Genomic DNA, 16,257 nt, shown 5'->3' on the forward strand with positions numbered 1-16,257 from the left:
AATGATTGCTTCGATATGCACCCTTTTCAAGAATTATCTAGTCAATAGGAAGAAGTAGTTGAATAAACTGTTGAATAGAAATTTGAAAGTTAAATTTTACATTCTATACTGACAGCCAGTTTCCTGTTGTATTACAAATACAGTAATACAGTACTAATAAAACATTATATTTATTATATCTGGCTACATTTAGCATTGTGCTTTATTATCAAAATAGGATATCATGGATCAGAATCTAGAACCTATACAGAATTTCTTGAACATCTTGTCGAATAGGTTTTCATGACGTCATACATATTATATAGAACGTTACAACTGGAACTATAATTGGTCTATCTGAATGTAAATCTAAGAGCGGATTGGTTAACCATGTGTTACAACAAAATTCTTATTATTTGGCGGGAAATAATGATCCGCACTCTCAATCTGCCTGTAGCTGTCAAAACTGACGGTGTGCTTGCTGAACCGTTGACTACTTTTTCATTTTACATAAATCAAAGCTTAGCTAATTATTTTAACTTATTAAAAACGTTTCCCACTACAGCTAAATTCATAGTTGCTACAAATATATTCGAATTACGATTTATTAGTAAAATCGAGCGAGCATATTTGTTTATTTGTATACCATAACTAACTAACCCAGTTAACCAGTAGCAAGAATATAGAGCAGAAGGACAATGTTTTACTATCCCTACGTACTGCAACGCCACTCCGGCTGCTTCTCCACTATATGGTGAGTGAGTTTACTTGAACCGTTGTAATCGGCCCAACTGTCAACATGCAAGCTTTATAACTGCAGTACATGTTGCGGTATGCATGGTTCATTATTGGTAGCTGGTAAAGTTGTCGTGCCATTGTCATGACAGTAAAATAGTTAAATTAACGTTTAAAATATTTTCCATGTGAAATGAACTCACACCCATAGTCATTACTGTCATAAATCCTGTCCTCACCTGTCTTATTGTGGGGGGGGGGGGGGGGTTGTGTGGATGAGCATCGTGTGCTAGTGGAGTTTATTTTTCTGTTCTTTATGGTCAGGTTGGCTGCCACAAAAGGAATTAGGCTCAATAGGCGAGAGTTCCTCAAGGTCAACGTGGGGCGCACATGGTAAGAGTCTCTTTAATTCTTCTGTGCTGAGTAATGATGCGTGTCATTTATTATAAGTTTACTTCATGTATGATAACTATGTTAACTTTTTTTGGGTGTGACAGTGTGTGTGACTGTCACTATTGTTTATTGTGACTGATACCATTGGTGTGTGTGTTTATGTGCGTGTGTCTGCGTGCGCGCTTGTGTGATATGCCTTGCGGGCACACTTCAGCGGTGACAGTGACGATGTCTGTTTTACAGTGAAGACATCATGGATTACGTGCTGGTGCAGGCCCCTCCCCGCAACCCGGGCCTCCCCCGGCCCCGCTTCTCCCTCTACCTGTCTTCCCAGCTGCAGTACGGTGTCATCATTGTTTACCACCGACAGTGTGTCATCCTGCTGGGTGAGAGAGATGGCCTCTGCAGGCTACAGTCTATGGGCTTAACCCAACAGTACTGCAATAAGGGGGACAGATAATTTGGTGAATGAAGACTGACTGGCTGTAAACTTCAGCTGAGCACCACTGTAGAGACAGCAGTGTTTAACACAGTATTCAAAGCTTAGCAGTTCTTATTACACCTGTACAGTAGAAAAGCCAAACAGTAGATGAGGTTTTCTTTACAATAGCTGACCAGCGAGCTGGTTCCCCATTAACAAATTGAATTAAATGGTACATCGTTCTGTTTACATGTAAAGCGCACACATCCCATAGAAACAAATTTTAACTTTATACTCATATGTACTTTCTTTATTTTTGTTTATCTTTAGTTTCATGCCAATTGGCTTCCCATAGAAAAGAAATAAAAGAGCACAAATGAGTGGACTGTGCTAAGCATGCACATGAGGGATGCACAATAATATTGGGGTCAGACCAGTATGGGCCAATAATAGCCTGAACCAAACTTGGCCAATAAGATTATGGCCACTGATGCTGTAAATCAAGTGAATATTATGCTTTAAAAATAGCCTAATCGCAATAAACTGAAAAGGTTATTATTTCTTTTTAATTGATAATTGTTACCAGGCAAACTCACCAGCAACAGAGAGTCAGCAGTTATCTAAACTAATCCTCATTGCTTTATAAATTAAGGAAGTTGATTTTTGTGTGTGCATATAATAGTTACATTTGTTGACATCTGTTGCGCTTTCCGTGAATGTGGACATTTACTTGCAATTTTCTTTTAAAACAGAGAGAAATTGACATTGGTCAATATGGCCCGTAAAACACTGGTCATTCAGAATTTCTATATCGTGCAGCATTAATACATGCCGTATCGTGAGCAGTTTACCTGCTGTAGTTTGTCCTCTGATTTTGGGTCTTATTTTCAGAGGAAATCCAGCAGACCATAGAGCGCCTGATCCGCTCGGAGAGACACGCGTGTATTGACGTGGCGGAGCCCGACAGGTCAGTGTGGGCACATACATGTTCCGCGTGGACGGCCCTTAATCACAACTCTTCTGAACTGTATTAGAATTAATATTGATCTTGATACCAGTCATGCATCAGATTGTGTCGTAGTAGTGACATTGACCAAAGCATTGTCGTCTGTCTCCTAGGCGGGCCTATACTCTCCCAGACTCTCTGGTTCTCTTGGAAGAGGCAGAACGGGCGCAGGACCCCTTCTTTGGAGTAATGGGTGCTGAGCAAGGCCTGCCCAGCCCATACAGACTGCTACAGGTAACACTTGCCCAGTATCCCTGCAGACTACAAGAGGTGGGCATAAGATTGGGTAGCATACACTGTTACATGCAAAAATACAACCTGCAGAAGTTATGTCAAATCAGAGATAATGGAAGAAACACATTAGTAGAATAAGTACATCTTTGCGAAAACATACATTTAAATAACACACAGAGAAGGCAAGAAATGCTATAGTACTGAAGACTAGAAGGCAGAGAGAGCAGTGTCCTGAGTGGATGGTTCATTCAGTCTTTCTGCTTGTTGCTCTTTCTCAGCCCTGGCAAAGTATGGAAGCACTTTCTCCACAGCGACCCCCGACGAGGAATAACACAACTACACCAGAGGAAGGTAAGACCTAGGGCAGGGCTACCCAGCCCCGTTCCTGGAGATCTATCGTCCTGCAGGTTTTCACTCCAACCCTAAGAGAGTTACACCTCATTCAACAGCGAGAGATCATGTTTAAGTGTTAATTAGCAGATGAGATGCGCCAGGTTACAGTTGAAATGAAAACCTACCTCGAAGGTAGATCTCCAGGAACAGGTTTGGGCAGCACTGACCTGGAGTGACACAAGTGTAATTACAAGTGATGCCAGTATTTATGTTCATGTCAAAATATTGTTATACAATACATGCTCTTTCCAGGTCTCACTGCTCCTTCTGGTAGCATCACGCTGAAAGAGAAGGAACTGGCTTTGATTCCTGCTGCTGAGGTCTCTAAAATCAAACTTTTTTTTCCTGTCAGAGCACCTTTTATTATCACACAACTTTTTAAAAAAGCAAATGTTTGTTTATCTGTATTTGACATCATTTTGCTCCCACCATTCCTCTGTTCTCAATTCCATTATATATATATATATATATATATATATATATATATATATATATATATGTGTGTGTGTATAATGGAACAACATTGTACAATGCCACAAAATCAAATCACAATATAAAATAAGAACAATTAGCAAATTACAACATTACGAAAGAATACCATGTAATACTGGCTTAGATAAAAAGCTGATATGAAAATAAAGGCTCTCGCCCCTCCCCCTCTCCCCTGTTTCCCTCTCTCAGTTTGAGGGGGCTGAACTACCAGAGGTCACAGTAAAAGAGATTGACATGTTGATGGAGCAGCAGGATCAGTTTTATGAAGGTGAGAGACTGGGTGGGGAATATGGCTCCAGTACTCAGGACTGAAAGTGTACATGTGTGAGAAAAGAGTGACCCAGTGTCATTTTCTTGGTATAGATGTACAATTTTCTTAATATAACAAGAAATAGCTTTTTTAGTGCTTCAACCATGAACATCATAAATATAGTTGTTATTGTGGTTCAGTTTGTAATAAGAAAATAATATAAAACTGCAGAAGGAATTTTGCTGAAAATTAACTACTGGATTCACAATGCATTGCCCTCATACATATTAGACACCAACTCAAAACTTTGATCGGTTATTGAGGATTTTTCAGGATTAACTACTAACAGCTATGAAGAAGACGATCCACATGATTTAACATTGATTATTTAACAATGATCACTTAGCCTTTTGATTTGAATTATTAGGACTTTAGCCATTGCTGAGTACAGATTTATATAAGGAAAAGCATTTAGCAAAAATTGCTTCCTTGCAGCTTCTATTTGTTACCTCTTCCCTGGTAGTTGGCAAAAACACCTAGGTAGGTGCTTTGCCCTCATGCTGATATGAAACTCAAGGCAGGAACAGAGAGAGGTTTTCAAAAATAGAAAAGCATTGACTGTGACTCACTGCCAAAGTTTCAGTAGTGAACTCCCTGGCCTTTCAACAGTAAACAAAAGAAAGAATAAATTCACAAAAGAAGATTTTTCTCTTTTGAGTGTCTCCCTTAGTTTGTGGAACCAAATAATCTTGCTGGAAATACAGGAAATTGTAATATCAGGACAAATTAACAGTTTTTGATTCAACAAAAAAAATCAATTTGAGAAAAATGTATTTTGTAAATAATAAAATGTGATCATTTAGCCTTATCATATAGCCTTTTTGATGTTTGGTTTTATGTTGAATGTTTATTGATGAAAATGGAAGAGTAGACACAGAAAATGTAAGAAATGGCCTGGTTACTTGTTTTTATTTGTCACTGAATGGAGAATGATCCATAATTTTTGTAACTGAGAGTTCTCCCTGTAAGGGTTGGAACCGCTGTGTTGGTGCTGTTTTTATTAGGCATTTAAACTGCAAAACTGAATTATCATTCTTGTTCAGTTCAGTGGCCTTTATTGGCAGAACTGAGTCTACATACTCTGCTGGAATACATGTGACCACAAATATTTTTAGAATGCTATCAGACTTTTTAATGAATGCTTTTGCTGTCCTGAGAGTGTTGCATCTGTCTCACAGAACTGGAGGATAAAGAGAGAGAGAGAGCAGCAGAGGGAGAGAGGGTGACACTGTCAGGAACCACGCTTTCCGTGGAGCAGTGAGTTACATTGAGAGGGATAGAGTGCAGAGAATGGCTGGATCTCAACCAGTCGGGTTTTGACTGAAAAATTGCGAAGATCACTGGGAGTTACTTGACCTGATCCATAAATGAATTTTACAGAGATAGTTTGTAGGTTGTTTCATGTGGTTTGGTTGACCTGGTAAATTCAATGTTTTCATGTTAAGTACCATCAATTCATAATTTGTTTAAGTGTAGCTGTAATAGTAATTTTGATCTTAACATAGCATAATGACGAGAACAGGCCATTCAGCCCAACAATGTTCGCCATTTTCCTAACTAAATTAGTGCTCTGCTCTGATTAGTGATCTTCGGAAAGCAAGGGGCTTATGAGAAGAGTTAAGTGTCTGGTGCTTTACATATTATCCACAAGCTACAAAAGTATGTGTGCTTTTTTTGCTTTTGTTACATTTTTCTCTAATTCCATGGCACTTGGACCTCCCACACACTAGGGGTGCAGTATATGTGTGCAGTGGGTAGCTTTAACAACAGAGTCCCTAAACAATGCTAATGTCAAGGTTTATGATAAATAAATAATATGTAAGAGCATTTTGTGATGTGGAATCTCCCACTCCCCACCTCCATATCACTATTAGTTTCTCTCTGCAGCTGTGTTAATAGCTCCAAATTTCCCTCACAGGTTAAAAGAGCACATTGTGGAGGAGACCATTTGGCTACTGGATGAAGAGACTGGGCAACCTGTCGAGGTCCCAGTTTTTGGGGCCCAGATGGAGAAGACCCCTCCCACCATTGCCATGCCTGTTGCTCCACCCTCAAGACCAGGTGGAGAGGAGTCAGAGAGGGAGGGGGGCTCTAGCAGTGAGGTGGGTGAGAAAAATCAGTAGAGCTAGCTTCTGCTTGAGTGCATCAGCCTCTATTGAATTGCAAATGTGTTTTTCCCACGACGCGCAGGAACTGCCGTCATGGGCTATGCGTGGCAAATTGAGGTCACTCAATCACGAACGATCTGAGAGGAACGTTTAGTAGGACGCATGCGCAGGTGGTGCTTTGTTTAGTAGGAGTAGGAGTAGGCGAAACGGGACGCATGCGCAGGTGGTGCTTTGTTTCGTAGGAGTAGGCGTAACATGCTACAGTTACCTAAAGTAACGTTAGGCAATAAAGCTGTGCTTAAAAATGTTGTGCCCTTCAAAGTGGTGATTTCGGGAGATGCAGACAGATAAAGGCGTTGCGCTAATTGGGTTAGCCTAGTTAGCGCGTACGGATCGCCTACTTTAGTTAACCTAGTTCGCGCGTATGGATGTTATCCTGCACGCATGAGTAGGAGCTAAGGACACACAGCTATAACCACCGATACAGATGCATGGACACACAGAGGACAACAAATAACGTTACAGAGGTGAGGACATGCCATATCTACCTAGCCATATAGTTAGTACAGTTGCGCCGTGGGTCTGCACGGTTTCCTGCTTGTTCTTAAAAGCAGTAGTGCTGTTTTGCACCGCAGAGACTGCTATACAAGCGTGTGCCCTGCTCGGAATTTTCACACTCCAAATCATTTATGTCCTTCTCAATTATTTGCTGTCTTCCAATTTTATCTCCCCTCTTTCCGTTGTTCCTGTTTGTCTTTCAGCTCTTGCATGGTGAGGTTCCCGCGAAGAGACCGGTCCGGAGACGCCAGCTGCTCTTCATTGACCCGGACATGCAGATCCCCCAGGATGCAATGCAGGCCCAAATACAGAACACTCTGGTCGAGACCACATCCCTGGTGTGACACCCGCCATAGCACTGACTCACTGAGATATCTAACTATTTTTGCACAAAAAAATGGACTCTTGTGTTGACTGCTTATCACTATCTGAGCTTGTCTGCCTACTGGTGTGTCATAGTCTATTTATATAACCCTCCAAAGCTGCTGAAAGCTTATCTGAAAAGTGAATTCATTTCTGAGCATTTTAGTCATATTTTGAAATATTATTTCTCCTCTGGCAGGCTGATTTTGGTGTTTAATTAATAACGTCTTTGTAAATAAAATTTTATAAAAAGGAATCGCGCGGATTTTAAAATGGGAATATAAGTTCCTAGAAGACCTGTTATGAAATAGAGAAGTTTTCCTTCTACTAATATGTCAGTTAGATTCTGTTTGTAAGCTATTTGACATAGGATAATATAATGGCCATGTGTGCTCGTATTTACTATTAATTTGAAACCATGACATCAAAAGAGTGAAATTTAGAAACAATGAGGTATATCGTGTCTCAGTGTCAGTGATAAAACCACCCCCACCTGTCTCTGTTTCAGTCCCAGGTACTGTTGGAGAGACCGTCCCAGCAAAGAGTCTCCCCTGCAGAGCTCTTCAGCAAGCCCTGCTCCAGTGAGTTACTCACCTTCCCTGCACAGCATCACACATAGTTATCATCCAGCCTCTCGCTGCTTGACCATATGAGTCCTGTGATGTCACACCACACTGTCCTGTGATGTCACACCATACTGTTCTGTGATGTCACCCAGTGTTGTAACACTTGTAATGTTGTGATGTAATGTAATGCCATGTGATGTCACAGCACACACATACTCTGCTGTTTCACCACGAGGTCACCTGGTTTGCTTTCCTCCCAGCTGTGATTCACCCGGACCTACTGTCTCAGTGGAATAGGGCCGCCGTCTCCTCCCTCCCTTCTTCCGCAGAGAGGCGGAAAGCAGTGGAGGGAGACTCTAAATCGGAGGCAGAAAGGGAGATGGAGGTGGTGAGGAAGGAGGTGGAGGGGGGAAGAAAGCACAAGGACTCCAGCATTAGAGAGGTGGGTGCAGCATAGAGGTGGGTGATCAGGTCTGAGGCTATGCTGCATTGGTCGGTCTGGTCTGGTTAGTTGTGCTCATGCTTACCAGTAAGAGAATGTATTAGTCCCACAAAACTGGTCTTTATTGTATATATGTTTTAGAGAATTTTTTGATTTTCTCCAAAATCAATGAGCAATGATGCACAACTTGTGATTAGGATAATATTCTCATGTGTAATGTTGTGTGTGTGATATCGTTCAGACATGGTTTTGAAGATACTATGATCATTACTGAATGATGTTTGATATGAAATAAGTGCATTGCACATCCCGGCCTCTATGAAGCCGGTGCTTTGCTGTTAAGTGAGAACTGCACTGCAGATAAATGATACACAAAAAATGAATCAGCTAAAAAAAATACCCTCAAGACTGATTTCCTTGTGTGAACTTACCCCTCTGCCTTCCTGAGTACTTTCTTCTGTGTGTCACAGATATCAGCAGAGCTTATAGAGTCAGCACTGGCATCTGAAGCATCAGGTGAGGCTATCTCATTGTTTTACATCACATTCTTAATCATTTGCTCTGATGTTACCAGTGTTTGTGGCAGTAGTAGCTGCACTGCAAATTTAAGAAGGTTCACTGTCATTATTCACGCTAGGGGGTGCTCTTTTTCCTTGAATATTTTTAAAAGCAGTATACAGCTGGGATCCTAAACTTTTTCATCTCAGGGCCCCAAATGACCATCCTCGACCTGAGGAACTCCGTTCTGCACTTCACACAATATAAATATGTACGAAATTACGATGACCATAATACTACCTTGGCTACATTGGACAGACACAGAAAGTCTCAAATCTAGAACTTAATTTTTTTTTTTTTAAAGAGAGCATATTTCTATCATTATGCTTGGATTTGGAACAACTTAGAGTCCATAGTGGAGCCCATTTTGGAAACTCCTGATATATATGTATGTTGTGTAGTGCAGGGCTACTTTATGCAATCCGTTTCTGTATTTATCTGGAGAAAGCAGATCACTCGCTGAAGGATGCTCTGTGGTTGTGGTTTCAGCTGTGTCAGAGGCTTTTCTGGAGGTGTCCAAAGATGACCTACCGCAAGACCAGGCCACTCCTGTGGGAAGATGGTGCGTGAGACAGAGAGGGAGAGAGGAAGGAGGGGGGTGCTGTGAACCTGTTCATCTCTGCCACATATTCTGTGGGTTTGACTCTGCATTTGCATTACTGCAGGTCCCCAATAGAGGGAGCTCCTGTCCCCATGGAAGGCATTCCTGAGGAGCAAGTGAAGCTGCCTCCAGGAGATTTGGGAGAGACAGTGGGGACCACCGAGAGTCTACTCGAGTAAAACACTGTTTGGTCTAGTTTGTCTGTGTCTAGGCATATCTGTGTTTTTGTACAACTTTTTAAACATTTGACACCTCTAATTGTTGTTTCAAACAACTGGTCTGCTTCTAGCTTACACTTGGTAGATGCACTTTTTAGTAAAAGGAAATCAGGAGGTATGTTTCTTATTTAAATCAGGTTTCAGCATGTGCTGTCGTAAATGTGCATGCTGGTTTCCATTTATTCATTTCTATACCTCCTCTTTGTGCTCCAGACTGGTGTCCCAATACCTGATGCATTATGGGAAAGTGTACTTTGATTCTCTGCTGCCCCCTGAGACTGACCGCAGTACTGCAGCCCATCTTCTCAGCGCATTGCTTGGTAAGAGAGAATATATGTTGTGATACATTTGTGAACGGGTTGTAGTATGTGTATGTATTGTCGGCTTATATCGGTGCAAGTGGTTTGTGTTCACATCTGTGTGAACTTAATTTGTGTGGTTGCTGTATACATTTCTGTACATTACTAAATGACTGTTTATAAGTATGTGATCATCATTTGAACTGTTAGTGTTCATATCATCACAGTTATTTCATAGAAGTTTGCTGATATGAAACGCTGTCTCCACAGAGCTTGTGTGTGTGAGGAAGCTCAGTGTGAGTCAGGCTAAACCATACGGTTCCATCGCCATCTCTTCTGGACAGCTGTTTGCAGTGGCCTAAGGGGAGGAACTAGCTCAAAATGATTCTGTGTATTTCTGCAGTCTCTGATATTTATTGCTCATATTTAATATTGCTTTTAAAACAACATGCTTCAAATTGTTTGTGAAAATGCTCTGGGGAAATGCCAGATTTTTTTACATTTTTTTAAAAAATGCAAGTTTTTTACAAGGTTTTTTTAATTGTGCTTGAATTGTTTTTATTTGCCAGATAATAATTGATTAAAATGTATTTATGAATCTTTTTGAAATATCTTCCTGTCCCCTATTTTTCACTCCCAATTTGGGATCCCCAGTCAAATGGACCGCATTTATATAGCGCTTTACAATTGATGCCTCTCATTCACCAGAGCAGTTAGGGGTTAGGTGTCTTGCTCAGGGACACTTCGACACGCCCAGGGCGGGGATCGAACCGGCAAGCCTCCGACTGCCAGACAACCGCTCTTACCTCCTTAGCTATGTCGCCCCCCAGTTTGTCACAGTTTGGAATGGCATTGATTTGAGAGCAGACTAACATGCCCATCTTCTGAGGCATAAGTCCATAAACTGAGCCCTGCTGCCGTTGTGTAGGAGGTATGTGACCATCCAGAGAAGTCACTAATGTGCAATACAGTGAGGAAAGGCCTGCCTACTGAAACACTTCCTCTCTGTCTGACTGCACAGCTAATTATGTGTTGTCTCGTGGAACTACCAGTTACAATCTGCTTTGGTGTGGTCAGGTTTGATTCCCTAATATGGAGCACATCACTGCACCAAAACCATAATTTTGTAACAAGCGCTTTTAAGTGCAAGAGAACAGTGATAGTTCACAAGAATTTACTGTCTCATGTCACAAGGAATAGGCTGTTAAATATTCTACTGTATGTGGTGTTAAGGTCTAGTTCCAAAATCTGAAGGGATGCCCCTACAAATTGCTTAGGTCTGTCAACATAACATTTAATGAGTAGCTTCAGCTGAGCAAAAGCATCTTATGTTCCACCAGTGCTATGCTCGGTTTTAGCGGTAGGGGGCAGTAGAGCTGAGAGCCGGCCGCAGCCAGAAGTACGGTGGGTAGACCTCATAGTAATCTGGACTCTTTTCCTTGGTGTGCCGTGGCTGTCCCTCGCTGGCCGGTATACAGACTGATATCGTAGTAAGAGGTGTAAGAGATCAGCGAGTCAGCCAGCGGAAATGTAGCACCAGCCTGCAAAAGAATGCAGCTAAACAAAGAGGAGGGGCCAGTGCATGGTACACTGCGTGATTATACCCAGTGCCTTCAGCCAGTTTCTCTGCTGAACACAGAGTACAAAATGGGAGTCTGACCATGTTCTGACAGCAGAAGCAGTACTGTTGCACACATACAGACATATCATTCCATCCTATATCACTGGCAAGTAAAAAATTATAAACTAAATCAAATAGAACCCTCCTCCCACAAACACACACACACACATTTTATACAAAGGTTTGGCATTATGTACTTTTTAACGTAGATATATTTCCAAACTATTAAAGTGGTTGCTCCACCAGTTAGAAGTTAAGTAGCCTAGCCTGCAACATAAGTTATTAGCTACATTCTTCCACATCTGTGGTTTATAAAAGGGCTCTATCTTTGCTGGCTTAGATAGCTAGAAACCATGCAACACCAGTCCACAATTTGGAAACTTGATGGGGCTAAATATTATTTCCCAGTTTTATTAAAATCTATGGAGTTTCTGCCACATCAGCTTGTTTTTGGGGGTGGAAACATGACTGAAGTAGCTAATGCTAAGTTAATTTTACATTGATGTGTAGGTTGCACTGGTGATACATCATCTTCATAACTGAATAAACAGTATGGAAATTTCTGTTTTGTTTTCATTGAAAAAAATGTTAATTAAAGATGGATCTGTGAGGATTTGTAAATAGTATTGAAAATCCTGTCTTTACACCAAAATACGTTACTAAAAACAATGCCTCAATCTAGCTAGATTCTAACATTAAGGTTGCAGTTATAGATAAGCCACAAGACTGACTGTTCTCGTTTCATTTAGTTGTTTATTTACTCTGGTGTCCAAATCTGTTTTCAAGTATTATCCCGAAGTAAATTCATTTAAAGTACATTCAGTTACCTTGGGACAAATTTATTTGTCAACACAACCAAGCTAAGTCTGTAAATTACATTGTTTTGCTATTATATACGGAAGCCATCCTAGTATCGTATGTGGCATGGTGTGGTGAAAAGTATTTGTATTAGTGGGACAGAGAGTACATCACACCACACTGTTTGAGTTACCCAGGAGATGGAGGGAGTGGAGACACTGGTCTGGCTCGTGTTGGACAGACAGAAACACAGCAGAGAGTTAGGAAGATATATTGACAGAACAGATTTTTTAAATGTCCTTCTGTGGAATTAAATCAGCACTCTCAATGACCAGGCAGGGAAAAGTCACAGCTGAATCTTTAATTACGCTTAAGTGTGTACGCTTAAGGTGGTAAATTTACCACAGCTCAGATGAATGAGACATGTTCAGCTAATTAGTGTATAATGACTCAAACAGTGCAAATCAATGGAAAGCAACACTAAAATAGGTGACAGCAGAAATATTCATACACTCCATGCACCCCATTTTGACTTGAAAACAGCAAAACATTAGTCTGTTATTACAGAAAAAGAAAATAACAGAGGAAAACGCAAAAAAAGCTCTCACACAAGTTCTCTTGTATGTTTTTTTCTCATAAAGCAAGGAACATACTGACCACCTATAGACTGGCAGGGAGAGAAAATGACTATAAACATATATTTATAATAACTATGAGCAAATTATTTAAACTGTAGCTAAATCTCTGAAAATGTTTTTTAGTTGCAGCTACTATTTATAGATATATAATTACTTATTCCACTCACAACTATGCACATAAACAAAAGTGCACGCACACGTGCACAAACACACCAGGGTAAGAGTAATAAATAATAAGAGGAGATGAGGTGGAGCCCCTACAATAAACAGAGACCCTGACAGTCTAATAAATTGACAGCAGAGTGACACATTACACGCATTCACACAGAGGATTTAAATCCAGAGGAGGGAGAGTGTTTCAGTCTGTAATCTCAGCCACACTGTTTGGCTATACAGTGTCTAATTTCAACACAAGGAGAGACAGACTAGGATCACTGTCATCTGTTTTCCTCCTGGCTTCTGTTTTACAGGGGATTTATTTCCGATTTGAGCAAGTCTTTACACAGAAAAAGGGCTAGGCATTAGCAGAAGGAAGCAGCATACAGGATACAAAATTAATGCTTTATGAGAATACTGAAGCCAAATTGTTTTTTATGAACACCCATAAACAGGGAAGCTTAGTTGGCATTTCTAATTAGGACCATCAGACCAGGCAGACTGACAGGCAAACAAGACTCCCAGGAGGACACGTTGTTGGAGGAACGCAACACTAGAGTAGACTTCCCCGCCAGTTGACATGCTGCGTTCTGAGCTGCAGTGGGAGGTGCCCATGTGGGTGTCACTGCCGACTGAGATCCTGAACCCAGAGCTGGTTTTCCCCTTCCTGGACACCACACTGGCACAGCTGGGCATTGAAAAGTGAGTCCACCTAATAACGGTTCTGTGTCTTTACCGTTTATCTTTTTATATTAATTTCAGCACTGTAATTGTTATTTTGGGTAAAAAATAGTGTGTGTGTCTATGTGCGTGTAGGTTTTTCAGTTTTTCATGCACAGAGGATCTGTGTCTGCCAGCATGTGCTAGTCAGGATATTAGAGAATATGGGTGTAACACTGTGTTCCCTCAAATAATACATGATAGAGTATAAACAGATAGCTAACATTCACTTAGGAGTTCCCTCTATGAACCACCAGACTGCCAGTCTGGTGTCTATTTCTATTTAACATTCAATACTATTTTCACCACATTTTATACCTCCACGCACTGTGTAAGCATGAAAGTTGTGAGAGATTGTGTGTAAATGTGTTTGCTCTCCAGGGCGTCAGTCCTTGTTCTCCTGGGTGTGTGTGTATGCGTAGGTCAGCTGTGAAAGAGCGGGTTGTGTGGGTGGACTCCAAGAGGACCCAGGTGCGGAAAAAATCAGGGAAGCTGAAGGAGAAGGAGGTTGTGGTTCTGGAGGTACGGGTCAAGGCCCAGCAGCCTGGGAATCCTCAGACCCAAGAGATTCTGTACAGCACTGAGAGCCACACAGACCGGTCCTACTGCCGCAGCTCTGTGGCTGTCCAGCCTTGGAAACTAACGCAGCCAGGTCAGGGTCCAACCTCACCTCTCCTGCACTCTTACTGGGCTCTGCTCATTTAGAATTTTGAATTCACAATCTTACTGGGCTATGTTCACTTTGTATTGGATATCTTTCTGAGCTAAACTTATTGTGCATTGGCTGTGATACTGGGTGGAACTAATCTTATTCAGGTTCTTCCATTACACTGGTTATGTTACTCACTAGGATACATCCATTTCGTACTGGTCATCTTACTGGGCTGTGCTCAATGTGATGATTGTCTTGCTGGACTACAACCAATATTAATTTTGTACTGTCTATTTTAATTGGCCATGCCAGTTCCATTCTACCAGAAACAGTCACTAATATTTGCATGGTCACTGATATTTGCAACGTAGTTGGGGATTCAGGGTTTCTTTCAAGACCAAACCCGACCCAGACTTCAGTTAGCTACATCCTACGCTACATACATGCTGAAAGCTGAAATTGGCTGAATAGCATGCACTTGTCATACTGAATCTTGAAATTCCATACTTCACTCTTCACTGTATATTTCACTAACCAGAACACAGAACGTAATGTTTCCATCATTTCTTCTTCTCCACACTGATGAGCAGCCTCTCTAACACCCATGTCCAATTCCTCAGTGGATGTGATAGAATGAGATAATCCATCAGCAATAATGTGGCACAATTATCTCACACATTACCTCTCAAAAATGTTACTATACTGCAGCATCCAGACAGCATCTGGAATGCATTTACACCCTCCCCCAGTCCAGCATTCAAGTATCAGAGTATCAGCATTTTAATCTTTAACTTCAAGAATCTTTACATTTTTATCTTTTGCCTTCTCAGAGAATGACAACCAACCAGTGGAATTGATTTTTGCTATGGACATAGAGGTACAGCCAAAATGGAAGAAGACTGAAGAAAAACAGGAAGTGTGAGGAGTGATGAAACCAAACCAATCTGATCATCGATCTGTAATATATTCAAGCAAAGCACAGTATTAGCTAGCCATGATTATCTTTTCATTATAAAATGGACATCATAGTGAAACATTATAGTGAAATTAGTGCGAAGGTGGGGCTTTGTCCCACATTCACATTGTGACACAAAGCCCTGATTTTAATGGCTTCTCAGTAGTATTTGTGTAAGAGTAACAGATTATGTTTTGCATTCTCAATTAGTTCCGTTTTGCATTGTTTTGAATTTGCATGTAAGTGACCCTCAGCATTTTAATGTCTTCTTTTGTAAGTTGTAAATGGAATTATAACTCCTCTTGTACAGCAGTTAGACCCGATTAGCCAATTAGCAGCATAACACACAGCCTAACTATAGCTTATTTTCTCCTCTGAATAATGCTGAATACCAGACAGTGTTGTAAGATCATTTTTCTCTGCGTGTTAATATACTAGATCCTCAGTACATCCATTTCAAAGGACTGTTATGATATACGCACATAGGAACCCCATTGGATTTTTATGTTGTTAAGATGGAGAAAGCTGCTTAGATATTTCATATTAAGAAACAGCCGGAACAGCCAGGAGACTAACAGTAAAAAGCGCATCTGGGTGTCTTTTTTATTGAATGCATGTTAAGATGTGTGCACTGGCAATAAACACTATGAAGCGGGTTATACCCACAGGCTGTGTTCTTAGAATCAGTCAATTGTACACTGTATGTGTCCCCACAAGTCCAAAACTCTGAAACAGATTCTTGCAGCAGCGTGTTCTTTTCTTAAGGGCCTGGCCTGGGTCTTGCACACAACTGTAGTGGTGATTAAATGATCTGTGCTGATAAAGACATGAAGCCACATGGGCAAGTAAGACAGGAAGCTTGTGCCAAAGAAAGATGGTAGGAAATCTCAGAAAGGGGTTTATTCACCATTCAATTCATTGCTTCGCACCTTGAAATCTAACCAAACCAAGAAACACATTGGTAGAATGAACAACTGCAATATATACAAAGGATTCAAACATTTAATACTAGAAAATGCTGAGTATAGCTATGTTCTTTAC

General features: G+C 40.9%; 2 protein-coding genes across 2 annotated transcripts; both read left to right on the plus strand.

The window, feature by feature from the left end:
- Window positions 1-513: 513 nt before the first annotated feature.
- Window positions 514-10,164, plus strand: rec8b (REC8 meiotic recombination protein b). Its single transcript, XM_035415948.1, has 18 exons — window positions 514-733; window positions 1,039-1,107; window positions 1,351-1,493; window positions 2,420-2,495; window positions 2,648-2,768; window positions 3,047-3,119; window positions 3,414-3,481; window positions 3,843-3,921; window positions 5,142-5,220; window positions 5,882-6,065; window positions 6,833-6,967; window positions 7,501-7,573; window positions 7,819-8,000; window positions 8,471-8,516; window positions 9,048-9,120; window positions 9,224-9,334; window positions 9,591-9,697; window positions 9,947-10,164. The coding sequence occupies exons 1-18, from the start codon at window positions 678-680 to the stop codon at window positions 10,036-10,038; spliced, it is 1,767 nt and encodes a 588-aa protein (XP_035271839.1). The 5' UTR covers window positions 514-677; the 3' UTR covers window positions 10,039-10,164.
- A 3,289-nt stretch (window positions 10,165-13,453) lies between these two features.
- Window positions 13,454-15,883, plus strand: si:ch211-196f5.2 (uncharacterized protein LOC556372 homolog). The gene is made up of 3 exons (XM_035413078.1): window positions 13,454-13,591; window positions 14,032-14,261; window positions 15,092-15,883. The coding sequence occupies exons 1-3, from the start codon at window positions 13,470-13,472 to the stop codon at window positions 15,181-15,183; spliced, it is 444 nt and encodes a 147-aa protein (XP_035268969.1). The 5' UTR covers window positions 13,454-13,469; the 3' UTR covers window positions 15,184-15,883.
- The last annotated feature ends 374 nt before the right edge of the window (window positions 15,884-16,257 follow it).

The sequence above is a fragment of the Anguilla anguilla genome, chromosome 4, assembly GCF_013347855.1.
Source record: "Anguilla anguilla isolate fAngAng1 chromosome 4, fAngAng1.pri, whole genome shotgun sequence".
In the NCBI taxonomy this organism is placed as follows: domain Eukaryota; kingdom Metazoa; phylum Chordata; class Actinopteri; order Anguilliformes; family Anguillidae; genus Anguilla; species Anguilla anguilla.

Excerpts from the sequence above, each read along its gene's own strand:
- si:ch211-196f5.2 (XM_035413078.1), top strand. The coding sequence starts at position 13,470 with ATGCTGCGTTCTGAGCTGCAGTGGGAGGTGCCCATGTGGGTGTCACTG. Across the intron at positions 13,592-14,031 it reads GCACAGCTGGGCATTGAAAA|GTCAGCTGTGAAAGAGCGGG; the intron begins GTGAGTCCACCT and ends GTGTATGCGTAG. Across the intron at positions 14,262-15,091 it reads TTGGAAACTAACGCAGCCAG|AGAATGACAACCAACCAGTG; the intron begins GTCAGGGTCCAA and ends TTGCCTTCTCAG.
- rec8b (XM_035415948.1), top strand. The coding sequence starts at position 678 with ATGTTTTACTATCCCTACGTACTGCAACGCCACTCCGGCTGCTTCTCC. Across the intron at positions 3,922-5,141 it reads GCAGGATCAGTTTTATGAAG|AACTGGAGGATAAAGAGAGA; the intron begins GTGAGAGACTGG and ends TCTGTCTCACAG. Across the intron at positions 9,335-9,590 it reads ACCACCGAGAGTCTACTCGA|ACTGGTGTCCCAATACCTGA; the intron begins GTAAAACACTGT and ends TTTGTGCTCCAG.